Source organism: Aythya marila (genome assembly GCF_965140915.1).
Source record: "Aythya marila genome assembly, contig: HAP1_HAP1_SCAFFOLD_179, whole genome shotgun sequence".
Lineage (NCBI taxonomy): Eukaryota > Metazoa > Chordata > Aves > Anseriformes > Anatidae > Aythya > Aythya marila.
Window position 1 is genome coordinate 465,001 of NW_028137479.1, and position 15,434 is coordinate 480,434.

At 51.9% G+C, this 15,434-nt stretch overlaps 1 protein-coding gene across 1 annotated transcript; it reads left to right on the forward strand.

Moving 5' to 3' along the window:
• Positions 1–11,637: 11,637 nt before the first annotated feature.
• On the forward strand, positions 11,638–12,573 carry LOC309890790 (olfactory receptor 14J1-like; the record flags this gene model as incomplete). The annotated part of the gene is made up of 1 exon (XM_082785195.1): positions 11,638–12,573. One exon carries the CDS (start codon positions 11,638–11,640, stop codon positions 12,571–12,573), a length of 936 nt encoding a protein of 311 aa, XP_082641321.1.
• Positions 12,574–15,434: the final 2,861 nt, after the last annotated feature.

Here is a 15,434-nt window from a genome sequence, read left to right on the forward strand (position 1 = left end):
CGCAGGACGACACGGGGAGACGTGGCGGCAACGGGGGGCACACGGTAGACCTGGCAACCTCAGGGGGACACGGGGAGACCCGCCGGCCGGGAACCGACAGCGCCGGCCCGCCTTCCTTCGCTTTTCCCACGGGCCCTTCCGGCACTTTTCGCACCTTTCCGGGAATTTCCGACGCTTTCCGCGCCATCGGACCCGCTCGGGAACCGCTCGACCGACCCGCGGACGGGAGCCCTCGCAAACGCGCTCGCGCCCGCGCTCCCGTCGCTGCCGGGCAGACCCCGACGCCGTTCTCGCGGCCGGACCTGCAGCGACCCCTACAGGTCGCCGCCGGCTAAGCAAACATGGCGACCGCGCCCGGGTAGACCTGGCGGCTGCTGTCCGCAGCGCTTAGACGAGGCGCCCGCGGCGCCCCGAGGCGGGGAACACCTGCCGGCCGGGAACCAACCCCGCCGTCCTTTCCCTAGCACGGCTCTGCCTTGCCTTGCTCGGCTTTCATCCGCATTGCTCTGCTCTCCTGTGCCGTGCTGGGCTCCTCTCGGAGACCGTCCCGCTGATTTTGATGCCGAGTCGATCGCTATAATTACGAACGCATAAACCGTCAGACACAGAACTTGGCCTCCCCGCAGCCCAGCGACCGTTCCCTCGGAACTGGCACGAGGGGGCAGCAGGCCTGCACACCCAGCACGGTCTTTTCTGGGAGTAACAACATGATTCCCACAACTACGCTGGAAGAAAGGCAACAATAAAGAAATAAACAGATAAAGCAAGACATGGTTCTTGCCCAACGTCACGGTGGACCAGGAGATGTGAAGGAGGCTGGGGAGAGGGCGATCAGGGTACAGCCACTGTCCAAGTCCGGCTGCCACCTGCACACAACATGAGGGCCCTCCGGTCTCCCCCCAACAGGCACTTGGAACCCAAAGGAGGGCTGGCCGCCAGCTCGCTACGTTCGCTTTGCTTCTCTTTGTTTTGCCTTGCTCCGCTTTGCTTTGCTCTTGCTGGCACAGTTTTGCTTTTCCATACCTCCTTTCCTCTGCTGTTCTTGCCCCGGCTTTGCTTTGCTTTGCCTCAGATTCTTTTGCTGTTTCTTTCCTGGCAATGCTTTGCTTTTCCTTGTGCTACGTTCCCTTGCTCTGCTTTGCCTCGCTAAGTTTTGCCTTTTCTGGACATGCTTTGCTTTTTTTTTTTTTTTTTTAAGTGTTCATTGCATTCTTTTGTTTTCCTTTTGGACCTTTTTAATGTGCTTTTAGAGGCCGCGCTTTGCTTTTCCAGGCGCTGGATGTCATTGCTTTTCCCTATGCTGCTAGGTCTTTTCCCTAGCAGGGCTTTGCTTTGTCTTGCTCAGCTTTCATCCGCATTGCTCTGCTCTCCTGTGCCGTGCTAGGCTTCCTTTGGAGACCGTCTCACTGATTTTGCTGCTGAGTCGAATGGTAAATTTATGAACGCATAAACCGTCAGACACAGAACTTGGCATCCTCGCAGCCCAGCCACTGTCCCCTCGGAACTGGAGGCCGGGTGCAGCAGGCCTGGCCGCCTGACATGGTCCGTTCTTTGTCCCTAGCCATGCGGCGAGCTGGCTTGGGTGGGCCACACTGCTAGTTGTGTGTGTGAGGTTCTCAAAACAGTAAGGAACTACGTGATTCCCACAAGTACGGTGGTAGAAATCCACAGCAAACAACAACAAAATGTATATAGATATATAAAACCAGCTAAAGCAAGACATGGTTCTTGCCGGCTGTCACGGTGGACTAGGAGCTGTGAAGAAGGCTGAGGAGTGGGCGATCAGGGTACAGCCACTATCCAAGTCTGGCTGCCACCTGTACACAACATGGAGCCCTCCGGTCTCCCCCCCACAGACACCTGGAACCCAAAGGAGGGCTGGCCGCCAGCTCGCTACGTTTGCTTTGCTTCTCTTTGTTTTGCCTTGCTCCGCTTTGCTTTGCTCTTGCTGGCACGGTTTTGCTTTTCCATACCTCCTTTCCTCTGCTGTTCTTGCCCCTGCTTTGCCTCAGAGTGTTTTGCTCTTTCTCTCCTGAAAATACTTTGCATTTCCTTGTGCTACGTTCCCTTGCTCTGCTTTGACTTGCTCAGCTTTCCCTTCCCTGGCCATGCTTTCCTTGGTTTAGCTCTGCTTTATAGACCTGGCACTGCTTTGCTTTTCCTACCCGTGCTGTGCTTTGCCTTGCCTCGCCTCAAACTGTTTTGCTTTCCTTTGTTTGCTTTATCTTTCCTAGTTATGCTTTGCTTTTCCTGGTGCTACTTTCCTTTGCTCTGCTTTGCCTTCCTGTGCTTTGCCTTCCCTGGCCTTGCTTTGTTTTGCTTTATCAGGCCATGCTTTCCTTGGTTTCCCTTTGGTTTACAGACCTGGCACTGCATTGCTTTTCCTACCCGTGCTGTGCTTTGCCTTGCCTCAAACTGCTTTGCTGTCCTTTGCTTCCTTTGTCTTCCCTCGTTATGCTTTGCTTTTCCTGGTGCTACTTTCCTTTGCTCAGCTTTGCCTTCCCTGGCCATGCTTTCTTTTGCTTTATGGGGCGATGCTTGCCTTTGTTTAGCTTCGCTCTGCTCTGCTTTGTCTTGCTATGTTTTGCCTTTTCTGGACATGCTTTGCATCTATTTTTTTTTTTATTCTCATTATTTTTCCTTTTTTTTTTTTTTTAATTTAAATGTTCATTACATTCTTTTGTTTTTCTTTTGGACCTATCTGATGTGTTTTTACAGGCCATGCTTTCCTTTTCCAGGCCCTGGTTGTCACTGCTTTTCCTTATGCCGCTAGGTCTTTTTCTTAGCAGGGTTTTACTGTGTCTTGCTCAGCTTTTATCCGCATTGCTCTGCTCTCCTGTGCTGTGCTAGGTTTCTTTTAGAGACTGTCCCACTGGTTTTACTGGGCTAGCCGCAAGCTCCTTACGTTTGCTTTGCTTCTCTCTGTTTTGCTGTACTCCGCTTTGCTTTGCTCTTGCTGGCACAGTTTTGCTTTCCCATACCTCCTTTCCTCTGCTGTTCTTGCCCCAGCTTTGCCTCAGACTGCTTTGCTTTTGCTTTCCTGGCAATGCTTTGCTTTTCCTTGTGCTACGTTCCCTTGCTCTGCTTTGACTTGCTCAGCTTTCCCTTCCCTGCCCATGCTTTCCTTGGTTTACCTTTGGTTTACAGACCTGGCACTGCATTGCTTTTCCAAACCATGCTGTGCTTTGCCTTGCCTCAGACTGCTTTGCTGTCCTTTGCTTGCTTTGTCTTCCCTCGTTATGCTTTGCTTTACCTGGTGTTACTTTCCTTTGCTCAGCTTTGCCCTCCTTGGCCTTGCTTTTTTTTTTGCTTTACGGGGCCATGCTTTCCTTTGTTTGCCTTTGCTTTCCTCTATTTTGTTCTGCTATGCTATGCCTTTCCTGGTCATGCTTTGCATTTTTTTTTTATTATTATTATTTTTTATTTATTTGATGTTCAATCCATGCTTTATGTTTTCCTTTTATATCTTTTTCTTGTGTTTTCTCTGGCCGTGCTTTACTTTTCTAGGCCGTGCTTGTCATTGCTTTTCCTTAGGCCGCTAGGTCTTTTCCCTAGCAGGGCTTTGCTTTGTCTCGCTCAGCTTTCATCCGCATTGCTCTGCTCTCCTGTGCCGTGCTAGACTTCCTTTGGAGACCGTCTCACTGATTTTGCTGCTGAGTCGGTTGGTAAATTTCTGAACGCATAAACCGTCAGACACAGAACTTGGCCTCCCCGCAGCCCAGCCACTGTCCCCTCGGAACCGGATTGTGGGGGCAGCCGGCCCGGCCGCCCGACATGGTCCATTCTTTGTCCCCAGCCATGCGGCGAGCTGCCAGGGGACCCCTAACTGCTGCTCGTGTGGTGATAGTGTTCAGTGACAATTTCAACGAGAATAAGTAACTACATGATTCCCAACACTACGGTGAAAGAAATACACAACAAACAACAACAAAATGTATATAGATATAAAACCAGCTAAAGCAAGACATGGTTCTTGCCGGCTGTCACAGTGGACTAGGAGCTGTGAAGAAGGCTGAGGAGGGGGCGATCAGGGTACAGCCACTGTCCAAGTCTGGCTGCCACCTGTACACAACATGAGAGCCCTCCGGTCTCCCCCCAACAGGCACTTGGAACCCAAAGGAGGGCTGGCCGCCAGCTCGCTACGTTCGCTTTGCTTCTCTTTGTTTTGCCTTGCTCCGCTTTGCTTTGCTCTTGCTGGCACAGTTTTGCTTTTCCATACCTCCTTTCCTCTGCTGTTCTTGCCCCGGCTTTGCTTTGCTTTGCCTCAGATTCTTTTGCTGTTTCTTTCCTGGCAATGCTTTGCTTTTCCTTGTGCTACGTTCCCTTGCTCTGCTTTGACTTGCTCTGCTTTCCCTTCCCTGGCCATGCTTTCCTTGGTTTACCTTTGGTTTACAGACCTGGCACTGCTTTGCTTTTCCTACCCGTGCTGTGCTTTCCCTTGTGTCGTGGTTTAACCCGGCTGGCAGCTAAACACCACGCAGCCGTTCGCTCACCCTCCCCCCTCCCTCTCTGGGATGGGGGAGAGAAATGGAAAGTGAAGCCCGTGAGTTGAGATAAAGACAGTTTAATAAGACAGGAAAATAATAATAATAATAATAATAATACAATGATGATAATAGTACTACTAATAATAATATGTACAAACAAGTGATGCACAATGCAATTGCTCACCACCCGCTGACCGATGCCCAGCTTAACCCCGAGCAGTCTGGCCCCCTCCCCCCGGCTAGCCACCCCTATATATTGTTTAGCATGACGTCAGATGGTATGGAATACCCCTTTGGCTAGTTCGGGTCACCTGTCCTGGGTCTGTCCCCTCCCAGCTCTTACTGCACCCCCAGCCTGCCTGTTGGCAGGACAGAGCAAAAGTCTGAGGTGTCCTTGGCTTGGTAGAAGCACTGCTCTGCAACAATTAAAACATCGGGGTGTTATCAGCACTCTTCTCATCCTAAGCCAAAACAGAGCATTCCACCAGCTACTAGGAAGAAAATTAATTCTGTTCTAACTGAAACCAGGACACCTTGCCTCGCCTCAAACTGCTTTGCTTTCCTTTGTTTGCTTTATCTTTCCTAGTTATGCTTTGCTTTTCCTGGTGCTACTTTCCTTTGCTCAGCTTTGCCTTCCCTGGCTGTGCTTTGTTTTGCTTTACGGGGCCATGCTTGCCTTTTTTTACCTTTGCCTTGCTCTCTTTTGCCTCACCTGCTCCTGCTCTCACTTCCATTTTCTGGCCATGCTTACCTTTGTTTTGCTTTACTTTGTATTCCTGGCACTGCTTTGCTTTTCCTTTTGCTACTTTCTTTTGATCTGCTTTGCCTTGCCTGGCCATGCTTTGCTTTGCTTTGCTTTGCTTTGTATTCCAGGCATTGCTTTGCTTTTCCTTCTCTGCTCTGCTTAGCTTCTCTTAACCCTGCTCTGATTTGCCTTACCTTGAACTTTTTCGCTTTGTTGTGGTTTTATTTATTTTTTGATTGTTTGTTTGTTTTTATTTTTTTTTCATTAATATTTTTTTCTTTCTCTTTCCCAGCACTGCTTTGCATTTCCTGGTACTACTTTCCTTTGCTCTGCTTTGCCTTCCTGTGCTTTGCCTTCCCTGGCCTTGCTTTCTTTTGTTTTATCAGGCCATGCTTTCCTTGGTTTAGCTTTGGTTTATAGACCTGGCACAAGTCTGTAAACCGGCCTTGCTCTCACCTGCAGGTACATTTATATCCATTCACCACAAATCTTTGGACCCAGCCACACAGCCAGTTTTTAACCCAATGAAACGTAATTCTTTCCAGGCCTTAAGCAGCCAGGTCCTCTGGAAGAATGCTGTGGGAAATGGTTTCAAAAGCCTTATTGAAGTTTAGGTAGACCACATCCACAGCCTTTCCCTTGTCCACTGAGCACATCACCTTCTCATAGATTTAGATCTGATTTGTCAAGCAGGTCCTGCTTTGATAAACTCAACTGGGCTTATCAAAGGGCCTGATTAGCTGGTTGTCCTGTTGTGTGATGGTACTCAAGATAATCTGCTCCATGAGTTTCCCTGGCTCAGAGGTCAGACTGACAGGCCTGTAGGTCTCGGATCATCCTTCTGTCTCTTCTTGTAGATATCCATCATATTTGCTAGTTGACAGTTGACAGGGACCTCCCCTGATAGCCAGGACTGCTGAAAAATGATGGAAAATGGCTTGGTGAGTACTTCAGCCAGCTCCCTCAGTACCAATGGGTGGATCCCATCTAGCCCCCTATACGTCTGCATATCTGGGTGGAGTAGCAGTTCTCTAACCATTTCCTCATGGATTATGAGAGCTTCATTCTGTTCGAGGTCCTTATCTACCAGCTCAGGGGCAGAGTATCAGGGTAACAACTGGTCTTGCTGCAAAACACTGAGGTAAAGAATGCACTGAGTACCTCAGCCTTTTCATCATCTCTTTTAATTCAAATGAACAAACAAACAAAAACCATTTTTATTGTCTTTAACGGTAATAGACATATTGAGCTCCAGCTGGGTTTTGGCCATTCTAATTTTTTTTCTTTGCCCAGCCTAACAACATTTAGGACTCCAGAGAAAATGATAGGGCTTCAGAGAAAATGACAGCATACATGAGAAGCACAGAAAAAATGGAACTGGGCAACCTTCCATCCTCTACCCTTCTGTGAGCCTGTTCTGCAGCTCCATTCAACTAGTTACTCCTCTACTGTTCACACTCTCCTACAACTGCTGATACTGTTATCTTGTGAGAGCACAATTAGAATGAGACATCTCCCTGCAGATATTAACAGCTGACAGAATGTGGCATCTGTCCAGAGGAACCTTGAGAACTGCAGGATTTTCCCTATACAAACTTCTTGACATTGAGAAGGAGAAGAGCCCAGTCCTGCACTGGAGGAAGAGGAACCCCACACATCAGGGCAGACTGGGACTGTGCTGAGTGAGCAGTGCCCAGGGCACCACGAGGGATGCCATACGAGCAGTAGTGCCTGCTCACCAGGAACCAGGCCAGCTTCCTACAGAGCTGCCTTATGAGGAGCATAGCCACCAAGAAGATCTGGATTGTCAGACTGTAGTGGGTTTACGTGGCAAGGTTTTGGTAGCAGGGAGCCATAGGGGTGGTTTCTGTGAGAAAGATCTAGAAGCTGCCCCATGTTTGGGAAGGGCCCCATTGTTTTCCAGATCCGAGCCAATAAGCGATGTTGTTTTGCGCCTCTGTGAGAGCATATTTAAGACAGGGAAAAAACGCTGCGACACACAGCAGCCGGGAGAGTCAAGGGAGTGGGAGAACAGCCTTGCACCAAGGTCAGTGTAGAAGGAGGGGGAGAGGTGCTCCAGGCGCCGGAGCAGAAGTCCCCTGCGGCCTGTGGTGAGGACCATGGTGAAGCAGGCTGTCCCCCTGCAGCCCATGGAGTACCACGGTGGAGCAGGGTTCCACGCTGCAGCCCGTGGAGGAGACCACGGTGGAGCAGGTGGCCCTGCACCGACGGAGGCTGCCGCCTGTGGAAGACCCCTGCCGGAGCAGATTCCGGGCCGGACCTGTAGCCCGTGGAGAGGAGCCCACGCAGGAGCAGGTGATCTGGCAGGAGCTGCTGCCCGTAGGGGAGCCAGGTTGGAGCAGTTTTCTCCTGAGGGATGGACCCCGTGGTACGGACCCATATCTGGAGCAGTTCTGGAAGAGCTGCTGCCTGTGGGAAGCCCACGCCGGATCAGTTCATCAAGGACTGCATCCCGTGGGTGGGACCCCACAGCACAGGGGACGAGAGTGACCGAGAAGGAGCGGCAGAGAAGAAGTGCTGTAGACTGACCATAACCCCCATTCCCCGTTCCCCTGCGCCGCTCGGGGGGAGGAGGTGGAAGAGGGTGGATGGGGGGGGAAGGTGCTTTTGGTTTTTTTTTTCCTTTGTTTTCTCACTTCTCTCGCTTGTTAGTTGTAGGCAATAAATCTTACTATCTCCTTATGCCGAGTCTGTTTTGCCCGTTACAATAATTATTGCATGATTTTCTCGTCCTTATCTCAATCCTTGAGCCCTTTTCACATATTTTCTCCCCATTCCTCTTTGAGGAGGGGGAGTGAGAGAGCGGCTGTGGTGGAGCTCGGCTGCCCACTCGAGTGGAACCACGACAGTCTTTTTTGGCGCCCAACGTGGGGCTCAAGGAATTTGAGATAAGATGATAGTTAGTAGAAGTAACGGGCAAAAATATGTGCAGGATGATTGTTAGGAATGTACAAGTTGTGAAGAATTAAGAAAGCAGTAACTGTGATATGTTAGTGTGGTGAAGGGACGAGGGGTGGTGTGTGTGTAAAATGTCCACCTTGTCGGTGCTGTGATGATGTTATGTTTATTTTGGTGTGGTGAATTCTTTTTCGTTTTGATTTAAGTGAATTTCGTGAAGGTTGTTGTGATAATTGTAAAGTAAGAGTATGTTGTGAGTAGTCTTAAATATGCTTTTAACAGAGGCGAGGGGTGGAATGTAGTGGGTTTACGTGGCAAGGTTTTGGTAGCAGGGAGCCATAGGGGTGGTTTCTGTGAGAAAGATCTAGAAGCTGCCCCATGTTTGGGAAGGGCCCCATTGTTTTCCAGATCCGAGCCAATAAGCGATGTTGTTTTGCGCCTCTGTGAGAGCATATTTAAGACAGGGAAAAAACGCTGCGACACACAGCAGCCGGGAGAGTCAAGGGAGTGGGAGAACAGCCTTGCACCAAGGTCAGTGTAGAAGGAGGGGGAGAGGTGCTCCAGGCGCCGGAGCAGAAGTCCCCTGCGGCCTGTGGTGAGGACCATGGTGAAGCAGGCTGTCCCCCTGCAGCCCATGGAGTACCACGGTGGAGCAGGGTTCCACGCTGCAGCCCGTGGAGGAGACCACGGTGGAGCAGGTGGCCCTGCACCGACGGAGGCTGCCGCCTGTGGAAGACCCCTGCCGGAGCAGATTCCGGGCCGGACCTGTAGCCCGTGGAGAGGAGCCCACGCAGGAGCAGGTGATCTGGCAGGAGCTGCTGCCCGTAGGGGAGCCAGGTTGGAGCAGTTTTCTCCTGAGGGATGGACCCCGTGGTACGGACCCATATCTGGAGCAGTTCTGGAAGAGCTGCTGCCTGTGGGAAGCCCACGCCGGATCAGTTCATCAAGGACTGCATCCCGTGGGTGGGACCCCACAGCACAGGGGACGAGAGTGACCGAGAAGGAGCGGCAGAGAAGAAGTGCTGTAGACTGACCATAACCCCCATTCCCCGTTCCCCTGCGCCGCTCGGGGGGAGGAGGTGGAAGAGGGTGGATGGGGGGGGAAGGTGCTTTTGGTTTTTTTTTTCCTTTGTTTTCTCACTTCTCTCGCTTGTTAGTTGTAGGCAATAAATCTTACTATCTCCTTATGCCGAGTCTGTTTTGCCCGTTACAATAATTATTGCATGATTTTCTCGTCCTTATCTCAATCCTTGAGCCCTTTTCACATATTTTCTCCCCATTCCTCTTTGAGGAGGGGGAGTGAGAGAGCGGCTGTGGTGGAGCTCGGCTGCCCACTCGAGCGGAACCACGACACAGACTCAGCTCACATCCAGTGTGACACCACATGGACAAGTGTCTACAGCTAGCTGGTAAAGAGGTACATGGGAGTCCCTACAATATCCTGATCTGGAGAGGAGCTAGGGCTATGGAAAGGCTGAAAGTCCCAACAGGACCCAGGTCTTTGTGTCTATGGCTATGGCTGTTGTCTCTGCCAGTGAGACCTACGAGGAGAGAGCACCAGGGCCTCATTGTCTCCTTGCCCCTACCCATGAACCAGGAAGGGGTTGTACCATTCTCCTGAACTTGGCAATGCACATCCCCATCTCCTACTGCCCCAGGAAGAGCCCTGAGCAAGGTGTAAAGGGAAAGGTTCTCTCTCCCAGAGGCAGGGTGTCAAGGTTTGGCCCTTGTGCTTGGTGAAACGCATCCACTTCGTCTACACCTCAGTGTCACCTTCACATTGCCTTTGTCTCCTTGTCCTCACTGCCTCCAATGTTCTACTCTAACGAGCTCCGAGGGGGAGCTGTGTCAGTGCTGGCCATCAGGGGGACACTCCAGGAAATACACATCTGACATGGACTTCTGAAGAGATGTCTTCAATTGTCTCTTAGTACTTAAGGTTCATGGGCTCATCATCAAAGCCCCCAGAGGAGTAATTACAATGCCTTGGGTTGCTGAGCTGGGCCGGGCTCCTGGGACAGAGAGAGCTCCTGGCAAGAGGCCCTGGTGCAGAGAGACAGCTCTGCCCAAGAGCAGCTCCTCTGCAAAGTGCAGTAGGGCTGGGGGCTCTGACCACAGCTGGCATGGGGAGAGGAGAGAAGGAGAGAGGGCTTGGAGGCAGTTGGGAGAGGGAGGATGCTGAGCGCTGACCGCAGGAGAAATCTGCACAGCCCTTGACGAGGTAAGTGTCTGGCTGCAAGGCCATGCAGCTGCAGGTCCTGGAAGGGTCTCCTCCTGAGTCTTGTTTCTGGGAAGGCAGTGGACAATGCAGTAGGCTTTGAGAGTCCTGCTGGATTGCACTGAGAGGTGAGGACGTCTGGCAGAAGCCCCTTGGAGTGCCCTAAGCCAGGTGCCCCCAGTCAGACCAGAACACCCTGCCGTGGCCACCTATGCCAGGCTCTCTGTCAGCTACCCCGTAGCTCCTGCAGCCATGGAGGTGCCCCTTGGCAGGGTCCTGTTGGTGGCAGGGTGCTGCAGGGCAGCGCTGAGCACAGCCGCATGGGATGGGGTCTGTGAGCATGGGCAGGGGGAAAGAAGAGGTGGTCGCAGATCAGAAGCTCCCGGCAGGAACAGCTGCAGGCAGCAGAGAGAGGGGCAGGCGGCCAGAAGGAGCTGTTGCTAGAAACGCTGTGGAAGGGGGGATTCGGGCACCTCGTGGCCATGCCCTGCAGTGCAGATGCCTTCTCCTTGAGCAGTCCCTCCCTGGCTTCCTCTCCCCTTGCATCCCATGGGCTGTGGGGCAGGCCTGGCCAGCAGAGCAGGCAGAGCTCAAACGAGGAGAAGCTCTCAAGCTCCTTCTGGCTTGCTGTGGCTCTCCTCAATTAGCAGCCATCTAATTTTTTTTTTATTTTTTTTTTTTTCCTCAGGGAAACACCAGAGTGGGATGGCCCTGTAGCTCAGAGGAATGACAAAAGTGACAGAGCTGCACTGGTCAGTCTTCACCAAGGCACGGTCCCTTTGCCTCCTGGCACCCACAGGATTTCTCTGGGAGTGCACAGGTAATGTAAGGGAGTTCAAGCATCCAACACCTGTCATAAGCATTAGAAGTGTTATTGAAAGCTAAATTAAAAAAAAAAGGGGGGGGGGGGCAAAAAAAAAAAAAAAAATACCTGCAGCTCTGCTCTGCATTGGGTTGTTGACAACAACACTGAAAAGCTCATGGATGTGCCAAGTGGACGGCACTTGAGTTTCTCCCATCTTCCTGCTTCCATCCTGCAGCACAGCAGGAAGGACTCCTCTGGAGCCCACAGCAGCCCCTGCTCCCAGTGCCACTATCAGCCAGCACCAGCTGGAGCTCAAGCAAGAAAGCTGCAGAAAGGTTCTCCTGCAAACAAATGCTCGGGCTGGGGGTGCTCTAAGGCTTGTAATAAGTCTCCCTCAGAGAAGTGTGTACTAACTTGTTCTGCCTTATCCTCTTCAACAGACAGCTGTGTTTAATGTCAGCAAATGCCCAACGTCAGCACCGTGAGTGAGTTCCTCCTGCTGGCATTCGCAGACAAGCGGGAGCTGCAGCTCCTGCACTTCGCGCTCTTCTTGGATATCTACATGGCTGCCCTCCTGGGCAACGGCCTCATCCTCACCGCTGTAGCCTGCGACCACCGCCTCCACACCCCCATGTACTTCTTCCTCCTCAACCTCGTCCGCCTCGACCTGGGCTGCATCTCCACCACTGTCCCCAAAGCAACAGCCAATGCCCTCTGGGACACCAGGGCCATCTCCTATCAAGGCTGTGTTGCACAAGTCCCTTTCATAGTCTTCTGTTTTGATGCAGAGTATTCCCTTCTCACTGTCATGGCCTACGACCGTTACGTTGCCATCTGCAAGCCCCTGCATTATGAGAGCCTCCTGGGCAGCAGAGCTTGTGCCCAGATGGCTGCAGCTGCCTGTGGCAGTGGCTCTCTCCAAGCTGTTCTGCACATGGCCAACACATTTTCCCTGCCCCTCTGCCACGGCAACGCTGTGGACCAGTTCTTCTGTGAAATCCCCCAGATCCTCAAGCTCTCCTGCTCAGATGCCTACCTCAGGGAAGTTGGGGCACTTGTCTTTACTCTTTCTTTAGTATTTCTTTGTTTTGTTTACATTGTGGTGTCCTATATGTTGATCTTTAGAGCGGTGATGAGGATGCCCTCTGAGCATGGCCAGCACAAAGCCTTTTCCATGTGCCTCCCTCACCTGGCTGTTGTCTCTATGACTGTCAGCACTGGTTTGTTTGCCTACCTGAAGCCTCCTTCCGTCTCTTCCCCATCCCTAGACCTGGCAGTGGCATTTTTGTACGTAGTGATGCCTCCAGTAGTGAATCCTGTAATCTACAGCATGAGGAACCAGGAACTGAAAAATGCTCTCAGGAAATTACTTTCATACATACTTCTTAAGCATCATTAATATGCTCACCAGCCTAAAAATACTGAGCGAATATCTCACAAAATATTTTCTGATTTTTTTTATTTTTTTAATTTTTATTTTTTAACGTGTGATAGTATTATTTTAATTTAAGGGAATTTCTTCTTATCCTCCTACATATTGATTTTTATTTTGACCTAGTCATCTACGGTACTTCAAGAACCAATCTTCCAGTGTAGATAAAGACAATAAAGAAGCCATTAGATATTCACAGCTCTCAGATCCCATCTCATTCTCCCAATGGAGAAGGGGCTCAAGGCCAAAAGCACTGCTGTCACATTTAGGAATAGCTCAGCTGGCCATTGGGGCTGCCCATCACTACTCAGTGGGGCAATCTGGAGCTTCACGGACTGGAATCTGGAGCCGCTCTGTGCCTGGGCCAGGCCTCTTGTGCTGGCCCTGTGGGACACAGATACTCTGTGCTAGGGATCTCCCAGGCAAGAGACCAGGGCTCCTGCAGCTTCACGGACCTCCATCGCCTGAGCCATGGCTGGCCCCAGCCTGGGGACTGCTGGGGAGGCCCAGAGCCGCTTTTGTCCCAGCAGCTGAGGTGTCTTGCGAGGGGCTGGGGCTGTGGTGGCCATGCCCAGAGCCCTGCAGCAGCCTGCAGTGGGCACTGCCCTGGGGCCAGCCCAGCCTGGGCTGATGGGCTGGGCTGGGCATTGCCCAGCAAAGGGCAACAGCAGCGTCAGGGAGTGGTGGCAGCATGCAGGGGAGGGCTCCCAGCAGGGCTTGGTGCTGCAGAGCCAGGACTGCGTGAAGGGAGCCCAGAGCTGGAGGGGCAGGGGAGAGGAGGCTGCACTGGGCCCTTGCTGACCTGGTCAAAGCAGAAAGGGGGCCCAGGGCATTTGCCCCCTCACCGCAGCCTGCCAGGACCTGCAACGCACTAATGGAGTGTCCAGGGCCAGCCAGCCCCTGCATGGGGATCTGCTGCCCGCCTTGCCCTGGCCCTCTCCAGCGCCCTCCTTGCTGCTCTCTGATACACGCCAGCACCTCCCAGTGCGTGCCATCCAGCACATCTGCTGAGGGCCAGTGCGGTTGCTGCTGGGGCAGGGAGCTCAGCATGGCCCTTGCAGCCCCCTGCCCTGGACCTGCCTCTCCCCTTGGCCTCAGCCCCGGCCCCGGCCTTGTCTCTGCTGGCGGGAGCACTCTTGGCATGCGCTTCCTGGCCTCCCCTCACCAGCGTACAGCTGCTGCCCACTCACGCTGCTGGCACAAATTTGTCCTCACCAGCAGCACCACCCCTTGGGCTGCTTCTCCTGGTGTTGCACACACCACTGTCTTGACTCCTTGTCTCTGCTGGGCCCCACCTTCCACACCCAGATGCGTCCCTTGGCTGTCATCGCCTTCTCCCCTGCCACATGGGGTGACAGTGCCATAGTGGGACATGTTTCCAGTGGGCCGTCTACCAGACACAGTAATGAATACTATGAGCAGGACTAGAGGGGTCTTGCTTCCAGCCAGGGGGATGCAGGGAGGAAAGGGACAATTGGGTTTACTGGACTGTGTACATTTAATGGCCTGGCACATCAAACCCACAAATGTATCAGGCTCTACTGGACACCGGTGCACAGTGTACCCTAACGCCATCAAGACTTAAAGAGGTAGAACCCACCTATATTTCTGGAGTGACAGGGGGATCCCAAGAGTTAACTGTCTTGGAGGCTGAAGTGAGTCTAACTGGGGAGGAATGGCAAAAACACCCCATTGGGACTGGCCTGGAGGCTATGCTCATCCTCGGAATAGACTGCTTCAGGAGAGTGTAAGGAATGTTTCAGCAATTCGTGTCAATAGAGGGCTTGAAGGGTAAACCTTGAGTTTCTGATATCTGGGGGGGGGGGTTCAGAATAACTGCTAACTATTTTGACTATTGTATGGGACACTACACTAGTCTCTGTATCTGGCCAAGAGATTAAGGAGAAGGGGAAAGCTGAAGGACAACTGAAAGAGAAAGCTTGCATGGGACTCTGCGCAAGTCTCTGACATCCGGCCAAGATGGACAAAGGGGAAGGAAAAGAAAAAAGCCTGGGAGGAAGACTATGAGCCTTCAGCATGAGAGACCCCCCAGAGGGACCAATGGAGACTGATACTCATGTGCCAGTGGGAGGGTTCGGATTCTGGGAACTAATTATAGTAACCCTGCCTTTACTAGAAGTAGTAATGAATATGTATTAGCCTAGGAGCATAAAAACCAGCTGCTTGATGTAACTGGTGTGCATCTTGGTGGAGCAGAGACTCCTGGCGCACCCAGTGCTGTTTGCTTACCTCTATTTGCTTAAAAATTTGTAAACTTTGATTGTAATTCTATTTGGGACTTAGTCATTTATTACAAGAGGGTACTTCAAAGTTCCAGAGGGCACCACTGGTGGGGCTTTGGCATCACTGCCTTGGAGACTGGGGACAGTAAACAGTTGTCTACCTTGCTTGGCCTTCCACAGAATCCTTCAGTTGTGGGTTTGCTGAGGGTTGAAGAACAGCAGGTGCCAATGGCTACCATGGCGGCACACCTGAGACAGCATCATATCACAGAATCACAGAATCACAGAATTTCTAGGTTGGAAGAGACCTCAAGATCATCGAGTCCAACCTCTGATCTAACCCTAGCAGTCCCCACTAAACCATAACCCTAAGCTCTACATCTAAACGTCTTTTAAAGACCTCCAGGGATGGTGACTCCACCACTTCCCTGGGCAGCCTGTTCCAATGCCTCACAACCCTTTCGGTAAAGAAGTTCTTCCTAAGATCCAACCTAAAACTCCCCTGGCGCAACTTAAGCCCATTCCCCCTCATCCTGTCACCAGGCACGTGGGAGAACAGACCAATCCCCACCTCTCTACAGCCTC